The sequence below is a fragment of the Trematomus bernacchii genome, unplaced genomic scaffold, assembly GCF_902827165.1.
Source record: "Trematomus bernacchii unplaced genomic scaffold, fTreBer1.1, whole genome shotgun sequence".
NCBI lineage: Eukaryota > Metazoa > Chordata > Actinopteri > Perciformes > Nototheniidae > Trematomus > Trematomus bernacchii.
The window spans coordinates 10,902,306-10,921,115 of record NW_022987720.1 but is presented as its reverse complement, the minus strand read 5'-3'; the positions used below and the strand labels follow the sequence as shown (position 1 = coordinate 10,921,115).

General features: G+C 39.1%; 3 protein-coding genes across 5 annotated transcripts; 1 reads left to right on the top strand and 2 right to left on the bottom strand.

Annotated features, from left to right (window-relative positions):
* Nucleotides 1-58: 58 nt before the first annotated feature.
* On the bottom strand, nucleotides 59-7,539 carry snrnp25 (small nuclear ribonucleoprotein 25). 3 transcript variants are annotated; one of them, XM_034142581.1, is made up of 7 exons: nucleotides 6,151-6,238; nucleotides 5,440-6,056; nucleotides 4,486-4,635; nucleotides 4,215-4,349; nucleotides 4,071-4,142; nucleotides 2,569-2,716; nucleotides 59-1,516 (listed from the first exon to the last, which is right to left on the bottom strand). In XM_034142581.1, exons 2-7 carry the CDS (start codon nucleotides 5,447-5,449, stop codon nucleotides 1,408-1,410), a joined length of 624 nt encoding a protein of 207 aa, XP_033998472.1. In that variant the 5' UTR covers nucleotides 5,450-6,056; nucleotides 6,151-6,238; the 3' UTR covers nucleotides 59-1,407. The 3 variants fall into 3 exon arrangements, with proteins under 3 accessions (XP_033998472.1, XP_033998474.1, XP_033998473.1); XM_034142583.1 differs by lacking the exon at nucleotides 4,071-4,142; XM_034142582.1 differs by lacking the exons at nucleotides 59-1,516; nucleotides 2,569-2,716; nucleotides 4,071-4,142; nucleotides 4,215-4,349; nucleotides 4,486-4,635 and adding exons at nucleotides 6,464-6,554; nucleotides 7,162-7,539 and having other exon boundaries at nucleotides 5,612-5,910; nucleotides 5,982-6,056; nucleotides 6,151-6,256.
* Nucleotides 7,540-7,776: 237 nt separating this feature from the next.
* On the top strand, nucleotides 7,777-11,447 carry polr3k (polymerase (RNA) III (DNA directed) polypeptide K). The gene is made up of 3 exons (XM_034142574.1): nucleotides 7,777-8,029; nucleotides 8,870-8,957; nucleotides 11,080-11,447. The coding sequence occupies exons 1-3, from the start codon at nucleotides 7,919-7,921 to the stop codon at nucleotides 11,205-11,207; spliced, it is 327 nt and encodes a 108-aa protein (XP_033998465.1). The 5' UTR covers nucleotides 7,777-7,918; the 3' UTR covers nucleotides 11,208-11,447.
* cdip1 (cell death-inducing p53 target 1) lies at nucleotides 11,434-17,948 on the bottom strand. Its single transcript, XM_034142573.1, has 6 exons — nucleotides 17,839-17,948; nucleotides 16,351-16,402; nucleotides 15,520-15,658; nucleotides 15,151-15,318; nucleotides 14,301-14,565; nucleotides 11,434-13,344 (listed from the first exon to the last, which is right to left on the bottom strand). Exons 3-6 carry the CDS (start codon nucleotides 15,593-15,595, stop codon nucleotides 13,233-13,235), a joined length of 621 nt encoding a protein of 206 aa, XP_033998464.1. The 5' UTR covers nucleotides 15,596-15,658; nucleotides 16,351-16,402; nucleotides 17,839-17,948; the 3' UTR covers nucleotides 11,434-13,232.
* Between the last annotated feature and the right edge of the window lie 862 nt (nucleotides 17,949-18,810).

Sequence of the window (18,810 nt, the reverse complement as noted above, 5' to 3'; positions counted from 1 at the left end):
GTGCTCTTGATAAAAATGATCATTCATCGACTCTTCATGGGTTAAAATGATTCCATACATGCCTGCTTGGTTTTTGTTTAGGTAGTTTATTCATCTCTGTGCAGCATTACAATGTAACAACAGACCAACACAGTCATCCTACAGAGGAGAAACAACATCCATCAGTATGAACCACTGCTCATTTGGGTTGTTCACTCACCTCACACTAAAACAGCAATACAGTTGATCTGTATTATAGTGACATCTGCTGGCCATACCCAGCCTTTGCAGCAGAAAGGTCTGTGGTCTGACCGCTTTCCTTTTCATTAAAGGTCCCCTATTAAATGCTTTTTATACAATATATTATAGGTCCCAGATCTATACAAAACATTTCTCCAAAGTGTTTGGCTCGAAATACCAAACAGATAATTGTAGCATGCCATAAACCCCTCTATTTCTGCCCTGTTCCAAAAGTGCTGATTCTGTGTCTGTACCTTTAAATGCCATGAGCTGCTGCTGGCCACGCCCCTCTGCGAAGTGATTGGTTGAAAAAAAAACAATGGTGCTCTAGGAGGAGATTCAGGTGATAAGGTGGGTGTTACCATGGTTGGTTATTGGCTGGTTGCACAACCAATAAAACAGTTGTCACATCACAAAGTTGCCAAAATCTGATCAGCTGATTTTCAGACAGGTTTTTATATAAATGGATCAGGACAAAAAGAGAGAGAATCTTTTTTCCTGAAGCTTTCCGAATCTCTTAACACAGAGGGGACACATATGTATGTACAAAACACATGAAAAAGTGGATTTTGCGTAATTGGTGACCTCCCACATAAGAAAAATAACATTTAGTATCAAAGTAACCATATACACAGCATGATGCACCACTGTTGAATTCTAAAGGAATTCACTGTCTGCCTCTGAAGGTTATCGGAAGAACTGTTAACGAACTCATGTGAATGTAGAGGAAGGTGTTGTAAAAAGGACTGATGACGATGACACTTTTTTTGATAGTTATCCTATAAGAACATTAGTGCTTTTTCTGACAATCCAAATGTCACTCTTTAAAAGGATTATGTGCTATAATGAGATGTTTGTGTCATTAATTAACTGGTAACACCAAAGACAAACTCACTTATTAGCCTGTAAAAGCAGATTATAATTTCAAAATGATTGAATTAGAGGTCTGCTTGTCTGCTTTGAAAAAATGGATGTCACGTAATGTCCTTGTCTAAAATATCCATAAATCTAGGATAAATACAGACACCAGTTTGTCCCTCTGACATGAGCGTCATCCTTCAACCACTCATATTCAATGCTCATGATGATAGTAAACACAAACAAATCTGCAAGTGCTGCTGTATGCTACATCACCATTATTAAGTCTGATACTCTTTCAGGTTCAAGTTCTTACCAACTGCTTTTCTCTCACAGCTGTTTAATAGTTATGATTGACGTTCGACACTTGGGACATCTGTGTGTGGTGGATTTGAATCTATCCATGCAGAAGGGAATGAGGCAACAACCAGCAATGCAACTGCAAAATAAGGAACAAAATAAAATGTTAACAGACCTGGAAACATGGCTCTGGCTGCACCAATAATAACAGGCTAAATAATCATCTCATGCCAATATTTCACCGGGATTAAGTGAATGGTTTCATACCCCAGAGTTCCCGTTAGAATATTTTTTTGCCGGTCAACATGTCCGTTAAAGTTGAAATCTTCCGGACAAAATTAGATAAGTGCCGGTTAAAGGTCTTCTTTGTTATTTATTGAGCTTTAAAACAAATTGATATGATTCGACATTAAACAAACTAATTATAGTAGATTAACTACATTATTCAAAAGTGTACAGTAATTTACAAAAACGCGGGAATAATAAACGGAGCGCTCTCTCCTTCTCCTGACAGCCCGTCAGTATCATGCAGCTCGCGGATCCAGTAATGAGTGACCCGACAGTAAAACTAAACATATCTATAACTAGTTTAGGTAGTTTGAGAGGTAATTAAAATAGCTACGTGTGATTTTCTAACCTGAAGTGTGTTTTGCTCTGCTCGCCGCTGCAGGGGATCATGCAGAGCTGCGTGTCGACTCGTCAGCAGCAGCCGATCTCTCTCTCCTGTCAGATTAGACTTTACTCGCATTTATGTCCATATCGATCAGATCTAGCTAGTTCTAGCTAATGATATGACTACCTGCTTGTTAAAAGACACCTAAACAATAAGCGTCGCTATGCAACCGGATGAGGCCACAAAGTATAGCGCAGCATTATGCATTTGTTTACATGCCCACCGGAACCCCGAGGCATTACCAACAGATCAACGCACAATCAACCCATACAGGACATCTCTTTCTCCACATTAAGTGTTAGACATTAGAATTGACAATTTTTGTCTGTCACATACTCTTTTGTCTGTCACATACTATTCTTGTCTGTCACATAAGTGGCGCAACTGATGCGGTATTGCGCTAAGGGAAAATTATTTTGACCGGACATTTTGACCGGAGAGATTTAGATTTGCCGGACTTCAGCATATTTTACCGGTCATTGTCCGGTAATTACCGGCTAACGGGAACTCTGTCATACCCAATTAAAGCCGTCATGAAACACATGAGCCAAGTGACGCTGCTGATGGAGGTGAACGTCTCTGTCGTGATGAACTGCTCACACTCAGGACACTGCGTCCTGGTGGGGCGGGGGGGAAGGTTCTCCAGGTCCAGAATCACTGTAGGCGCTGTGAAGAACAAAACAACAACTAATCTATGTTTTTCCAACAGAAATCAAACTTAAAGTGGACCTATCATGCTATATTATAATAATATAGTGTAGGACCATATCTATATAAGGTTATAGGTATTTTTTTTCCTTCAAAAAACCAAACAGATCCTGCATTTTAGCCATGCCTCATATTGCACAATTTGCATTTTTTTACCCCTGTTTTTGCAAGGGCTGATTCTGTGAGAACAGCACCACCTACAGGCCCGGCATATGTACTACAGCGTCTCCAGCGCTTTCGAACGGCAATGGCCGTGGCTGTCTCCTCCTGATTGGTGGAGTTGGCCCAATAGCCGTAGCGCCACTGTCCTGACGTCAGGACAGTGTTCAAATCTGGATCAGTTTTTATCAGATCCGTTGCAGCCCCTTTTTTAGAGATTTGGGTATGGAGGAAAATAGAGAGGGTTGTGTTTTCTGACACTTGGTGAGTTCCCTGGAACACCGGGGACACATATTCATGTATAAAAGACGTACAAAAGTGCATTTTGCATGATAGGTCCCCTTTAATATTTCTCTAAAACTTCTAGAGGGAACATTCTGAAAAATGGTAGCTATTAAAATCTCCAGTTAAGTGTCAGTAACTTACATTGTAATTTAATTAATTATCTGATATAATTCTGGTCAGATTCTGGTATACATTTACTGACACAAGTGCGACAAAGTTGCAGGTGCATGAAGTAAGACATGAGTTAATTTTCTCCAGCATGTGACAGCATGTTTTCAGGTTTAAACATCTCAGGAACGTCAGGAAGAAATGTCTCTTTAATTTGGAACTTGATGAAGTGAGTAGAATTTGGGGCTCAGAGGTCACTGTGACCTCACAAAACCATTTTACTATAGGATAAAGTCATTATATTTTGGACAGACATGGATGTAAACTGCAATTTGACTGGCTGGCAGAGGCCTTTGAAATACTAATTTAGCAACAGTATGGCTTAAGTGTTACCCCATGTGCTAAATTCATATTTTTACCAGGTGACTTTTAATTTCTGCATGCAAACCCCCTCCCTTCCTGAAAAAAACCCAACAACAAATGTTGTTTACTGATTCTTTTTTTAGGGCCTTTAAAACAAAACCTTTTTTCAACTGTTCTTAAGACATAAACACATGGAGGGTAAAACAAATAGACTTAAATGGATCACATCGTTTTCACTGATGAAGCTGAAAAATAAAGAACATTTTAAAGAAAATGTTACACTGATTACTGACAGAAGAAAATTATTCTCAGTAGATATAACAGCAACACAGTGACTGGGTGCAGGTTCTGTAGAAGCCTTGAATTGAACCGTTACAAATGTGCATCAGAGCCTCACCGGGAAAATCCGGGTGCTCAACAAAGAAAATTCCAGGACCGTCAGGCACAACCTTCTGGATGGAGGTGATCTCTAACAACAAAGAAATGGAACACAAAATAAGTATGATGGAGAAACGGTGTGCTGCAGTGCATTTGGACACACCTTTCAGGCTGTTCTTCTCATCGTTCCCGTAGACCATGTTGTCGTGGTTCTTCTGGAGCTCTGCCTTCCTCTCTGCCAGTTGATTCAGTTTGTCATCAATGCTGTCAATCTCATGCTGATACGGGTCACCCTCCTCTAGGAAAATTTAAAAAAGTGACTCGCATGAGATAGCATAGCTGATTATGTAATATTCAAAATATGTGAGATAGCTACTTCATTCTCCTGTTGCAAATACTTATAGACATTTCTTTAATGCTCATTTATACATCACCTGGCTGTTCAAGTTGAACACGATTCTGCAACTCCTGAAATATGCACTGGAGTTTTTTCCTCTCCAGAAGTTGTTGTCTCTTGAGTGAAAGGTGTTTGAGCTCTGTGGAAATCTTGTTCAGCTCGCTTTCTGAAGAAGTCATGGTGGAGGCTGAAGAGACATGAGCAATTGTTGGACTTTTTTTAACAAAGGACTGATATTTGGTTAATACATTTAGTGCAAAACTCCTCAAAATGTAGCATACATTTTTCAGGTTTTGCAGTGAGAATGCTCAAGGGTACTACCTAAAATATATTCATCCGTCACCCAGTTTTTGTCCAATGACATCTCAAAATAAAGAACAAGTTAGAAAATATTGATAATCTACTAAATCGTAGGATCTATTTTGAAAAATATGTTTGCAGGTATCCTTTGCTTATTTATCTTCCATGTGACAATTGAACCACACCCATGAAAATGTTAGCAGACCAAACGTTTGTAATCAAAGACTGCAGTTGATATCCAATTATAGAAATTTGCTAAAACATTGACACAATTTTGCTGTGCAGCTCTGAATGTCAACAATACAGAATACATTACATTAGACAAACTGCTAATGATCAAAGGTCGACTGAAAAACACTGCTAACTCAGTGTCCGTTGTAGCTCTACTACATTTCATATTAATGCTATGTTAAATGCATTTTAAAAGTAGTGGTAATTAATAAAATATACTAAATATTGATCAAACATTGCTTTTCCTCCAAAAAACAAGACGGTGGTAGGAAAAGAAAAAAATATACAAGACTAATTCAGGTTTGAGCAAGCAAAAGTAAAATAATAATAATTAGTAGATAAAATGCACTATACTCACTACTACACTATATACCATTTCAACTACTATCTTCATACAGTTAATAACATTACAACTCAGTTGAAGATAATATAATATGAAAGAGAATAATGTATGTGTTACCGTATTTCATCAGCTGCTCCCAGTGTCTCTCGTACAGTTAATATTCAAACCAGGTCAACAAAGGCTGGTAGTGTTTACTCATACCAGGAAATATTCAAATCCTCAGTTCACAGCTGACCTCTCTGGAAAATGTTACAGAATGCTCTTGTTGTCATGCAAGTAAAACACCAACAAACTTTAATATGTTTTAATGTTTGTAGAAAACTTTACAAAATCACAACTCAAGATTTATTTACATGTAGCCTCTTCGAGAAGCGTGCTCATTTTATACTAAGATGTCCCGACTGCCTCAAGCAAGTCGTACTCATGAGAACTTTGTGAAAGTCATTTGATGTCTGCGTGGCAGGGGGTCCCAGCACACACTGCAGGAACTTTGTTTTTCGCCTGACGTTTCAAGCGTTGGGTGGGTCGTTTCACTTTTTCCTGAGTCTCTTCATGAACGTCACTTCATCCCTGTTTCTGATCCCATAGCTGAACAGAGAAACAAAGTCAAACGGTGCAGATGATAACACGTGACAGAGGGGATTATTTCATGCACTTACTCCTTAAGCCTCATCTTGTCATCGTCAAGCTTTTCCCCTTGAAATATTAACAGAAAAGTTCTCCAAACATATCTCCTGTAAAACAAAGAGAGCAAACAGTGGCTTTTGGTTTGGCTTTTTTCTTAATTTAAAATATCTTCTATGGTTTTGTGTTTGTGAGCATGTTTACCAGCTGACTTGTTTCACTCCGCCTTCACGTTGTTGTTTCAGCTCCATGAATCTGCGGATGGCGTTCTTCAGATCCAGGACGGTTGCATTTTGCACCACAACTATGGCTAAGGGAGGAACGTTTATTTTATAGATGGTTAATAAAAAGAAAAAAGACAGACATAGTAAATGTTTAAATACAACTTGTGGAGTTATGTTTAAAAAAAATGGTAATTGTTATGTGATCAAAAACACATAGTGTATATTGAACTACAGTTTTCAGTACTTTGACCAAAGTAATATTTAGAATTCAGCAAAACACTCTCAACACTTACGCATAATCTCTCCGTCTGCCTTTACAACCCTGACTGTCATGGCTTGGCCGTACTCCAAAGCAATCTGCGAATTAACCTCCTCCAAAGTTACCTATAGATAAAGATGATCAGGTTTCAGGAAAAAATTAAAAGACAATTTACAAGTTTGCCCAATAATCAAAAGAATATGACACTATGACCTGGAAAAACGTTGACCTGTAAAATAACAATAAAAAATCAACTTTGACCTCAATTAAATTGTATTTATCTTTCACTCTTCCAGAAATACATGATTTGAGGGGTGTACTCTTAGAATGTGTGGTTTGACATTCAATGGAAACAGTTGGAAGTCAATTTGACCACATTTGTGATGGGTAATGCCCTGTTCCCCCTCAACTTCCTGATCCTCAACTTCCTGATCGTGGCTGATCCTGTTGCTGTGGTCCTGTGTCCTGGATCCTCTATCCTGAGTTCTGGATTTGAGTCCTGGACTTCGAGTCGTGGCTGAACCTGTCTCTGCGGTCCTGCCTGACTCTCATCATACTACAGTACTTACTACATACTGATATTCTGTACAAACTGTGAAGTCCACTGAGACAAATGTAACATTTGTGATATTAGGCTATATAAATAAACATTGATTGATTGATTGAACTTGAGCACCTGCCCCCCAAAAAGCCTGTGCTCGGCCCTGTGTAATACAGACACATCACACAGACCTGAATTGGCAGATCACAGAGTAAAGGGTCCTGAACAAGTTGAGCAAGACCCTCCTCGAATATGTCCAGGATCTCTGAGTGAGGAAGAGTCTCTTCGTCTTCCTCCTCTTCTTCTTCTTCGTCTAAAGCTGCCATCTCGGACACATTCTCTTTTTCCACATCTTCCTCTTTTACAGACAGTCCTCCTCCAGGAGTTTCCTCACTCTGCTCCTCCGTCATAAACATAATTCAACAGGCCTGTTTGTCAGGATAGCAAAACTATAAAATTAGAAAAATAAGTAAGAGTAAATAAAATGTACCGTAGGACTACAATGTGTCAAAGACAGCTGAAAAACATTGTTAAATTTGAATTAATTTTGCTGCAAAAAAGGCATGAAATAAACAAACGGTGTGCTGAAATGACATACCGTAAGGAAACCGCATCTCAGTTCAAATGGTTCCCCCTAAGTGGACTTAAATTCAGACTCTTCTTAACGGTTTTATTAAACGACAAAATGTTTATGTTAATGAATGTTTCTTCAAAAGTGATAGTTATTTGGGATGTGTTTGTTTAATTATTATAAAGTCAGTGCCACATTCATTATCTGTATATTTCGTTTCCAAACGAGCGATAATACGAGTAGCACCAGCTTCACTTCCGCTGCTCCACATGTACCAGTGTATACAAGTGACACTAAAGCAGTAAGCTAGTTGTGTACAAAACCATACTTATTGAGTTTGTTGGTTTAGTGTTTAGCTACATTTATGTGTGGGGAACATGCTTCTCTTTTGTCCAACCTGCGGGAATGTTTTAATTGTCGAGGAAGGACAGAAGTGCATGAGATTCGCCTGCAACACCTGTCCGTATGTTCACAACATCACAAGAAAGGTGAGTTATGTTCGAATAAAATGTCACGCGACACATCATGTCATTTCTAGTTATCAAATATTAGTTAAATCAAAAGGCCTTCCTAGCTTGGAAGTAACGTGTCATGTAACTTTTCCTCGACATACTCCACTAAGATATTTTCGACAATCTACCCTAAGACTTTAGTTTGCATACTATACTATGGCTTTTTCTCATATTTTTCGACATACTGAACCATTACTTTTTTCAACATACTTGATATTTTTTCGAATTTTCGCCATTCTGTATACAATGACTTGTTTTCTTAGTTTCGACAAACTATGCCATGACTTTTTTCAACATAATATGCTGTGACATTTTTAAATATTTTTGGCATAGTATGCTGTGACTTTTCTCGAAACACCATACACTTACCTTTTTATTTTATTTTTTTAAGTAATAGTGCCAATTTATTTGTACATTTTTCAATTTTCGAAATACTATACTATCTCTTTTTGTGTGCATATGTTCGACATACTATGTCGATTTTTCAGATTCTATTTGAATATTTTAAACATGCTATATATACTGTTTATTCTTTTTGCATATTTGCGACATACTATACTGTGTTGTTGTTGTTTGCACAATTCTGACATACTATACTTTTTTTGCATATTTTGCTTTGTGTTTTTTTATTTATTTTTCGACAAACTATACCATGACTTTTTTCAACATACCATACTAATTATTATTTTATACTTGTACAGTCTAGAAGGCCTTATTTTATTTTACATTTTGACCACACTTTACTAAGATTGATTTGTTCATAAAGATGGTACTGCTGGCTCACACGTGGCTGTGTTTGACATACCTTTTCTACAGGTAAATTACAGGAACTTTCCCAAGCTGAAAGAGGTGGATGATGTTCTTGGTGGCGCTGCAGCTTGGGAAAACGTTGACTCAACTCCTGGTAAGTGACATGAAAATGATCCACAGTATTAAGGCTTTAGTTGATGATTATACCAGAGACCAAGGCCGTATCTCATTTCTGAGACTCCCCTCCTCGACTCCTATCCTCGTGTCTTAGTCCCGCCCACAGGAGATGCGAGCGGAGGAGTCGAGGAGGGGAACCGAGTAGAGAGGAGTGGAAGCAGCAGGCGTTTAGAGAAATGAGAAATCCTTTCCTCTGAGCAGTCATTTTAAAGAGACGTCCATTAATGATGACAGGAGGCACATCAGCCCTCTGTCTGATGGACAGATGTGTTCATGACCACTTGTATATTTACTTTTAATTCATTCACAGTGCGGTATAATGAGACAATAACAGGCTACAGATGCGGACACACACACACACACATATATATATTTATATAAATATATACAATTTCAGAATCAAACCAGTATGAGAGCACTCTCATAACGTATCACTATCAGAGACTGGATATATCCCCTCTCCCCTCTCTGGTCGCTACAATGAGGAAAATAAATGACGGGCCAAAAAGTTTTATTTACAAGTATTACAAGTAAGCAGAGGACACCAAACCAACTGAGACCTGTCTGTCCGCTGCATCTACGCACACACTGTACCACACACACCTACACCACACACACACACCTACAGCTCCTAAAGCATATAATCAGGCTACAGCCGTTATGTATTTTATTATGTGAAGCACTAAATGGTTTTAGAAAAATATCGACTCTTTGTTTGTAGATATCTACTAAACTAAAGCAAATAAAGAGAGTAGGCCTGTTATACTTAAGCAATAGCTCACGACAGGCCGTGGTATATGGCCATTATATCACAGTTAAGGGGCGTGGTTCGCCCGACGAGAAGCGGAGGGTCGACAACCCCCTTAACCCCCCAACATCGTTGCTTGCTTTAAAAGTAGCACAATCATGATGTCAAACCTTGGAAAGTATCTAGATATCCCTGCCCTAATGCCAAAGGAACTGCACACTGAATATGTTTTTGCCGTTTGATGTCTGTGTCTGGACCGCTGCGTAAAAAGGAGGGTTTCTGCCCCGTTACTTCTCCGCTGCTTTCTTGTTCCAGTTTGAAAAGCAAACTGCAGGCAGTTTGCTTTTCAGCCCAACTGTATACTGTTTATCTCAGACGCGGAGGGATACTGACTTGTTGTGAAAAGTAACTTACAATTCTACCCGTGGTATACGCTCAGTATACCACGGCTAAGAACCAATCAGATTGCTTGATTTGACTTGTCCGTTTTATAATGAGTGATATATATTATACACACTGCTCTGCTTGCGTCGCGATGAAAGCAGTTAATAAAATAATATCCAGGGGATGCATGCAGAGCTATCATTGGCTGAGATAAGTCCGGCCGTGCGTCACGACTCTTTGAAACATCTCTGTTGCCGGAAATGCATCCACGTAGGTGCTGTGGAGGACCGTGGAGGACCCATCAGTGTATCCTCGGTTATAGCTCCTCCAGAGAGCCTCCTCGACGCTCGATGCTCGAAGTGCATTTAGAGAAATGAGATGTCCTTCAACATGGCGCGCTGAAATTCATTTCCGGGTCACTACCGGAGGAGGGGAAATCTTTTAAATGAGATACGGCCCAGTAATCTTAGATCTGTTGTCTTGATACATTTGTGTCTGTCTGCCACCTCAAAAACCCTGCATTTTCTCTGTTACATAATGGCTTTGCTTTTTATTATTGTTTAAACCTGTCATTCCCACATGTCATCGCTAACAATGTTTACTCTTTCATAGATTGTTTTCTTTGTAGCACATGACATTCATACGTGTGGCCTGGGTTTTTATGTTTTTTCTTTAATTTAATACATAACATTTCTAGTAAAATCTCAGCACCAATTCATCTCTTACAATTGGAAATGCTGTTATTTGTAATCAAATATTTAATAGAATGAATAAAATGTGCATGCACACAGATTTGGATGTGTTTGTCTTGGAGATGATCTTGTTTTAATCTTAATATTTTTGATTGACATTATCATCTCAAACCTGTCTTCTCTTTTACACAGCATAAACCAAATATGGCTACAGTAACTCTCGGGTTTGGAGTGATTCCAGACTGATGTTTCATTCTGCTTGTATCACTTTACAGAAACGTGTCCAAAGTGTGCGCATTTGCGGGCGTATTTCATGCAGATTCAGACCAGATCAGCTGATGAACCGATGACAACCTTCTACAAATGCTGCCAAGCCCAGTGTGGACACAGATGGAGAGACTGAAGGATTAGCACTTTGAAAATTGTATTTAATATAAAAATGATGTTTATTTGGCAAAGATACTACCTTCAGACTTTGTTTTTTAAGCCTATATCTATTGTTAACAGGCTCTCGTAGTTTCGGGCATTCTTCTGATGATTCCCATTTATTTTGTTTTTGTGTTTGCAGGTGAGATTTCCATACATGTTTTACTTTGCAGACATAGTTCATTTTCCAAACAACATTAAAATGAGTTTCATCAATCATGTTCTGATTTTTATTGATAAAATAGTACCTGTATACAACAGTCAAACAAATGTTGACATAGTTATACATATCACAGACATTTAGAGAGCAATGCAGACCAGCATTATGCACAAGAATGGCATACAGTACTTCGTATTAAAAGTTCAATGCAATCCTTCAAATCAAAATTCACTTTCTCGCACAGTTTAGCTAGCCTCAAGAAGAAAAAAAAGAATTCAATGCACATAGAGTCCAGGAACTAGCCAGTAACAATTCTTTGTTTTGAGGTGTGGCTCATGCAGACAAACTGCACATTGTGAGAGAAGGTGGTGGGCAGATTGAGCATGCTGTGGTGGGCACACGATGGATGTTCCATTGTTAGTAATCTCTATGGAATCACATTGTTATTTTGCAGGATATCTGATACAATCATTTATTAGAAGCTTATTCCTAACAGAGATGTTCACTATTTAGTATTAGTCAAAATACCTCGGTATTTGTTTTCTAACGTGCATCTGAACAATGCAGGTAATCTTAAAGGGCTGATGCCGTTACTAGGAGGGTTACAGGCTAAACATGTCATGTGATGATGATGGTGCCACCACGGTCATTTGTTTGCCAACATGGTCTTATAGAGAGGACGTAAGATTGCCAAGATGCCATGCAGTGTGTCTCGTTAAGTAACAGTACACCTCTTTTGTTGGCTCTACTTAAAGTCTACCTAAATATTACACTGCTTTTACTCATGAGATGACACTGTGAATCTTCAAATCTCTCAAACACTAATGAGGTGGATGAATGCATCAGAGGGCAACTTAAAGTGCAAATGTTTGATTTACTATCAAAATAAGTACATAATGGACAGAGGGCAGGACTGTAAGTCACTAAATATGTGTGACTACTGACTGAAAGCCCAGAAGATTATTAAATATAGAACGTAACATGAATCTTGGGCATTCCTAAACAAGCAAATACATCCGTTTAAAATGGTTCGTTAGTTTGCTCACATTCAGTACGGGATAATGATTAAAAGGAAAAAAACTAGGTTTGTTAGAGCAAAGATCGGACATAGACAAACATGTTCACAGTTATCAATATTAACATGTTAAGCTAGTGGATAAAATATCGGAAATAAATACAGGAAAAAAACAAAGCTAACCCAGCATGTTCGACTTCAATACGTTTGCTTCTCAGCAAGATTCACAGATGAATTTAATAAATAAAGTGACCGTTTTCACAGCTTTCACTAACTGACCGTTTCTATCCAGTATCTTCTTCCATTAACATGCGTAACTTCACTAGCCTTTTCTTCAGGTGTCTATACAGGACCAGATGCACCAATGGGCCTGCTGCTTATCCACCTCTGCGGATATCTAAGTGTCCTACATCTTCTGTGAGATTTGTACATTTTAAATGCATGTTTTTTACATGAAAGAGTTATGCTGAAATATATATACAGTAAATACTCTGTGAACTAATGAGAAAACTGCACTTACAATTTAAGAGGGCTTCACAACACTTTGCAAAAATGGAGGGGAAAGCCTGTCACTACCAGCAGAGGAGGAGCTGTGTGTGTGTGTGTGTGTGTGTGTGCGTGCGTGCGTGTGCGCGTGCGCTAGAGAGAGAGAGACTCCTGCCCCACCTCCCAAACTTTCTTTTTAGTTGTGTCTTGTTATTGGTGCTGAAGCAACATGCCACTTGAACTTTATTTCAATGAACTTAGTAGTAATTATTGTCCTACATTTTAATTTGTTTTACAGAGAGATTTCACATCACGTCTCTGTTGCATACTGCTGTCGGTGGTTAGCATATACGCTTGAATGTGTAAATGTAGCCCTTACAGTACGGGCAGGTGTGTGTCACATCCTTCAGGTCATCAATCAGACAGGGAATCAAGCAGCAGCCCAGATCACACCTGAGGGGGGGGGGGGGAAATGGCAAATTAAGACACCTGCATATGATTGTTGATGTTCAGTCCAATCCAGTGAAATAAAATCAAACGTTTTTGCTGAACATGCAGGATTCAGCATAACTCTTGTGATAAGAGCAACTTCAGTAACTCTGTAATAGCCTATGTATTTTCTGCATTCATGAGGACAGCTTCTGTTAAACTTGTTATAAATGAAGTGTAGATAAAAAACTATAGGGATCCTACTCAAATACAGGTCTATGTGCAAAATACAAAATAGGAATTGTGAAACTGTCCCCACCAGATGTCTGTACATTTTGTCTAGAACAGAAACGTTATTTGCATGTGCCAAACCATAAAGAGGTGCACTGGCTTTGCATATAGACAGGTTACTGAGAACAGGCAGAGTGAACAAGTAACAGTTCAAAGGCATCATTCTGAGTTTGAGCAACGTTAGTCACAGAGTCGATCAACGGAAAAATTGGGAATTATTTTGAAAATCGATAAATTGTTAGATGTTCATGAAGATGCTGTATTTCTAGCATATGGAGGTTTCCATTTTCTAAAAGTCAAAGACATTGTCTTTGACTTTTAGAAAATGGAAAGGGCATTTTTCAGTATTTTCTGACATTTTGTAGACAATAAAGCAATTTATTACATTTATAAAACAATCGTAGTTGCAGCCTTACTTTCTGACACATAGTAATTTTGTATACTTTAAATCAAAGTGTTTATCAATTTAGGTTTTAATAAAACCCAAAACAAGCTTGAGGTTCTGACTGAAGGTAAGCCTCAATATGAATAAGTGTAATGTTTTACAATATTTTTTATTGAAAATAAACTAATTTGAAACACCAAGAAGGCATACATTAGCCCAGCCATGAAGTGATACATATTCAACAAAGGCCTTCCAAGGATGCAAAAAGGTGCTCTTAGGTGCCTTTAATCAGTCTTCTACTCACCCTACAAAGAAGCAGAAGAGGCAGAAGAGTGTGTTCATGAGGCCCACATCGTGGGAGATGCGGGTGACGATGGCCTGCTGACAGTGCGGACACACAGTCTGCACCGGGGAGGTCTGGAACATCTCCCCCTGCAGGACGGTCACAGTGGTGGCAGCTCCAGGAGGAGCCAGGACGGTGGCTGTGTGCCCCCCCATGTGGACAAAGTGACTGGGACCAGGGCCCATGGGTCCCGGCATCGGAAAGTGACCGGGCGGGTAGGCGCCACCTGTACAGGAGGAAGCAGCACTTAATATCAGCATCAGCATTTTCCTGATAATTGTACAATGGTAATAATGCCAAGACCAAACAACCATTTCTAGTTTTATAATTACTCTGCAGCAAAGTTGTTGGAAGCCTATCGGTTACAAAGAGGTTTAGTAAGGAACGACAGGCTAACATGTTGACAGATTCTGCGGTTTTTCTTTTTTAGATCAGGGAATATTTAGTTTAAACAGATTGGTGAAGTTGGCTTTATCGTTTTCCTTCAAGTTTGCTGAGATGTACACAAGTTCTACTTCTTTATGGTGTTCTTTCCAACTGTGAGTACGAGGCAAGCATTCATTAAGTCAGAGCTGCATTTAATGTTTGCTCATGTGAATAGTGGTTCATGTGGATTTGGGAAAAATGTACTGATAAATGTCTGTATGATAGACCTTCTTTAAAAAGCTTTAAATGTGATGATACAGTTTGCTGTAGTGTAACCTTGAAGAATCAGTGAATGGTCAATTCATTAAATGCAGATTCATTTGTGCTGAACATTACATCAAGTGTGTTTACGATGTTTTTGTATGTAGCAAACTGTCTGCAGCACCTTGGGGTAGAGGCATTGGCATGGGCATGGGCATGGGCATGGGCATGGGCATGGGTCCGTCTCCAGGAACATGGGGGGGCAGGAAGCCGGGGTTTGTGGCCTCATAGGGTGGAGGGCCATAGTCTGGAGGTAAGGGCTGTCCCTGTATAGGAGCATTCCTCAAAGGAACTGCAAATGAAAGATAACACAAAGGGAAAAAAAGGTATTAAGTTGATAGGATGGCAAATCAGAAGTTTTAACAAACTCAGAGACTATTATTAAAATCTCCATGGTGACATCTGATTCAAGTCACAATGATTTAAATTTGGCCACACACTGCATCTGTGCCTGTTAACATTCACCACAATCCTGCGTGCTTGGTTTTATTACCAGGTTGTCCATTCTTCTCCTCAAGGAGGGGGGCGCTGGGACCCCCGGGGTACGGAGGAGGAGGATCACTGGACATTCTGGCCGGATGTATGTATAGGGAAAGGGGTTGGACACGGTGCTCCCCTCACAACTCTTTATTCTGTGAGAAGAAAAAAAACACATGCAGTTTGAGTCCCGCGGCTCATTACTCTCTGACACAGACTTCTCCCAGGTTGTAAAATGTTCCAACAGCAGGCAGAGAGGCTAATGAAGTAGTCTGTGTAACTGCTGATGTCAGTCTGCAAATAAACCAACTGAGTGAAACGCAGTGACATTTTGATCAGCGTTGTGATGCCCTGGTTTATTGGAACACCCTCTACTATCATTGATTTGTGAAAATGACAATGTCAAGCCTTTCAAAACTGCGCTTTTAAAATGATTACAAACTAAGACAAAAATGATGGCTTGGCTGTAGAGAGCTACAGGTACATTTGAACATTACATAACAGAGCATTGTGAAACTGCATGTACTGGGGGAGAAAATGTGTAAGTGAGGGTGAATTTCTCAAAAGGAAACAGGAAGGGGCTCTTTCAGTTTCTTCATGGTTAGTGACGCAAGGCATTTCCTTTTGAAAAGGGTAGCCAAACAGGAAAGTGTAGGTTGTAACACAGTTACAGTTTGTGTGTAAACTGTAAAAGTAGAATTACAGAATAACACCTGCGTACAGTCAAGAACAACAGGCCTGAAATAAATACTACCTTTGTGACAAATCACTATCACTTTCATTCAGACTAAATGTTGCTGCTTTTCTGTGGTTTATTATTGCTGCTAATAAGGAAAAAGATAATTACCTGCTACCAAAAGAAAGATCCCACCTGAGGAATCTGGCAAATGCGCTTGGACCTGTAATATGACAACAATGTAAAAATTGCATTAATAACAATAACAATGTCACAAAAGAGGCTGCGTTGCCCAAAATCTGAGTGCTTCTATATGGGCCTTAACATTCAAATATTTCATCTATAAATTAACTGTTTTCTCCAAAGAAAACAAGTTATTTAGCACAAAACCCATGTTTTCTTCCTTCGTAAGTCCTCCAGCTTTAATTTACATAACATTTCCTGAAACTGTACAGGTTGACACTGAAAGACAAAACAGATCTTCTGTAAAAATATCACTCCAAAAAAAGCTACATAAATTGCTAATGCAATTAAATATTGAATCTAAGAAGTGATGAGATGGATAGGTGTCATTCAAAGTCACTTCTTTGGCTATGATAAAAATCGTTTCTTTTTATTTTCTCAATGACTGTATTCTTGAAGAACATGTTTTTTCTTCAGCTGATTATGGTATTGTTGTGTTACTAAAACATATCTAATAAACCAATAACTGCTTACTACTAAAGTTGATCACTTCAATACACAGTGGCGTCATTTCTGGCGCAATAATAGAGAGAAGCAAAAGCTGGGGAATCATTGTTTGGAGGGGAATTGCAAGGGCATTTATCACTCAACAGTGTTCTCAAATAGAGATTGAAGTATCTATCATTCAAATCTTAATCATTTCAGAAATGACCAAAGTCCTCTATCAAATGGGCCAGAGCCCAAGACTGCAGAGCTGCCCCCTGGTCTCTGGAAATAACCAGCTGAGAGAAACCAAAAAGAGGAACACCATTGCAATCACAACACTTTATGAAGCTACCTTTTTGTAGGACAATAAATGAACCCTTATTCAAATGTGCTGGGAGTCATTTCTCATAAATTAACGCCAATGCTTCTAAACTAACCTACTAGCTAACGTTAGCTAGCTGATGTTTGTTTTAATCCTTCCCAAGATAATCCAGCTCAAAGCTACTTGCACAACTAACCATGAATAACTTAGTGACATAACGGGGGCTAGCTGTAAACAGCATGAATGTAAACTTGAGTGGGGCCGTGTATCTAGTGCAAACACCTCGCATTATCATTAACGTTAACACGGCTAACGTAACGCAGATAAGCGCAGTGGTGTTCGCATATCTAGTGTTGGCTTAAAGACACGTTTCAGGCCATTTGTCTAACCCGGCTTTTAAAAATAGGGTGAGAAAAAAGACTGACAGCGAGCGTTTGTTTGTTCTCAGCTGGTAATTTGGAAGACAACAAGGGTGTGCTTGTTCAGTCTGAGAAAACATGTTGGCTAGCCGTCGTTAGCTAGCTAGCGTCGCCATTCTAGACTGCAACAACTGACTGACTGCCCCGAAACATGCCCGTTAAAAAGCTAAACGGCTGTCGCGTTATGAAACATAATATCTGGTCGTGACCGAAATTATGCAGCTGTCATGGTGCTGAAAGACAAATTACCTGCTTTAGAGAGAGACTCTGCCTGTCACCCGCGGTCGTTGCTGAAGCTGTTTGACGTTTGCAGCTCCGAGTCAACATCCGCTAGAACGGATTTACACCCACGTCATTAACTATGATGTAAACAGAAAGGGAATTGTTAAAAAAAAAGACATCTTCCTTGAATTGTTCTGGTTTGAGTTAAGTTGCATTCAAATGATTACCTTAACATGTAACTATTAAATAATACTAATACAAAAATATCAAAACAACAACAACAAATACAAATGGATAAAGTCATTTATTTTGAATGTGTTCACCGGAAGAGTATCTCAAACATGGCTGAAACCACAACTGGATTTTATTGTGAAGGGATATACTGCAGTTAGACGAGATAGGGACTCTGGCAGAGGGGGAGGAGTTGCAACATTCATACAGAGTAGTATAAGTTACAAAGTTATGCATGTAAGTACAGATCATGAGGCAATAGTTATAAGGGTATGGAATGATAGAGGACCTATAGATATAGTAAATTATTATAATCCATGTGGGAAATTAGATCAAAGTATATTAGAGGATGCTGGGGGTTCACTGCAAGACAAAGTAATATGGTGTGGGGTTTTTAATTCACATAACTCGCTATGGGGAAGCAGTAGCACAGATGCAAATGGTGCAGTAGTTGAGGAATTTATAGATGACCACGGGCTAGTGTGTATTAACACTGGGGAAGGAACACGATATAATTGCACGAAGAATATAGAAACAGTACTCGATCTGACATTTGTATCTAGTGCTATAGCAGGTATAAGTACATGGAATGTGGTAAAGCATACTACAGTGGGCAGCGATCATTATCCGGTAATGACTAAAGTTGGAACCAACATAAGTTTTGAAAAGGAAAATAAAATTCCTAGGTGGAAATTGGGAAAGGCTAATTGGGATGCCTTCCAAGTTGTAAGCACGAATAGATGTAAAACACTTCAAGAGGAACATTTT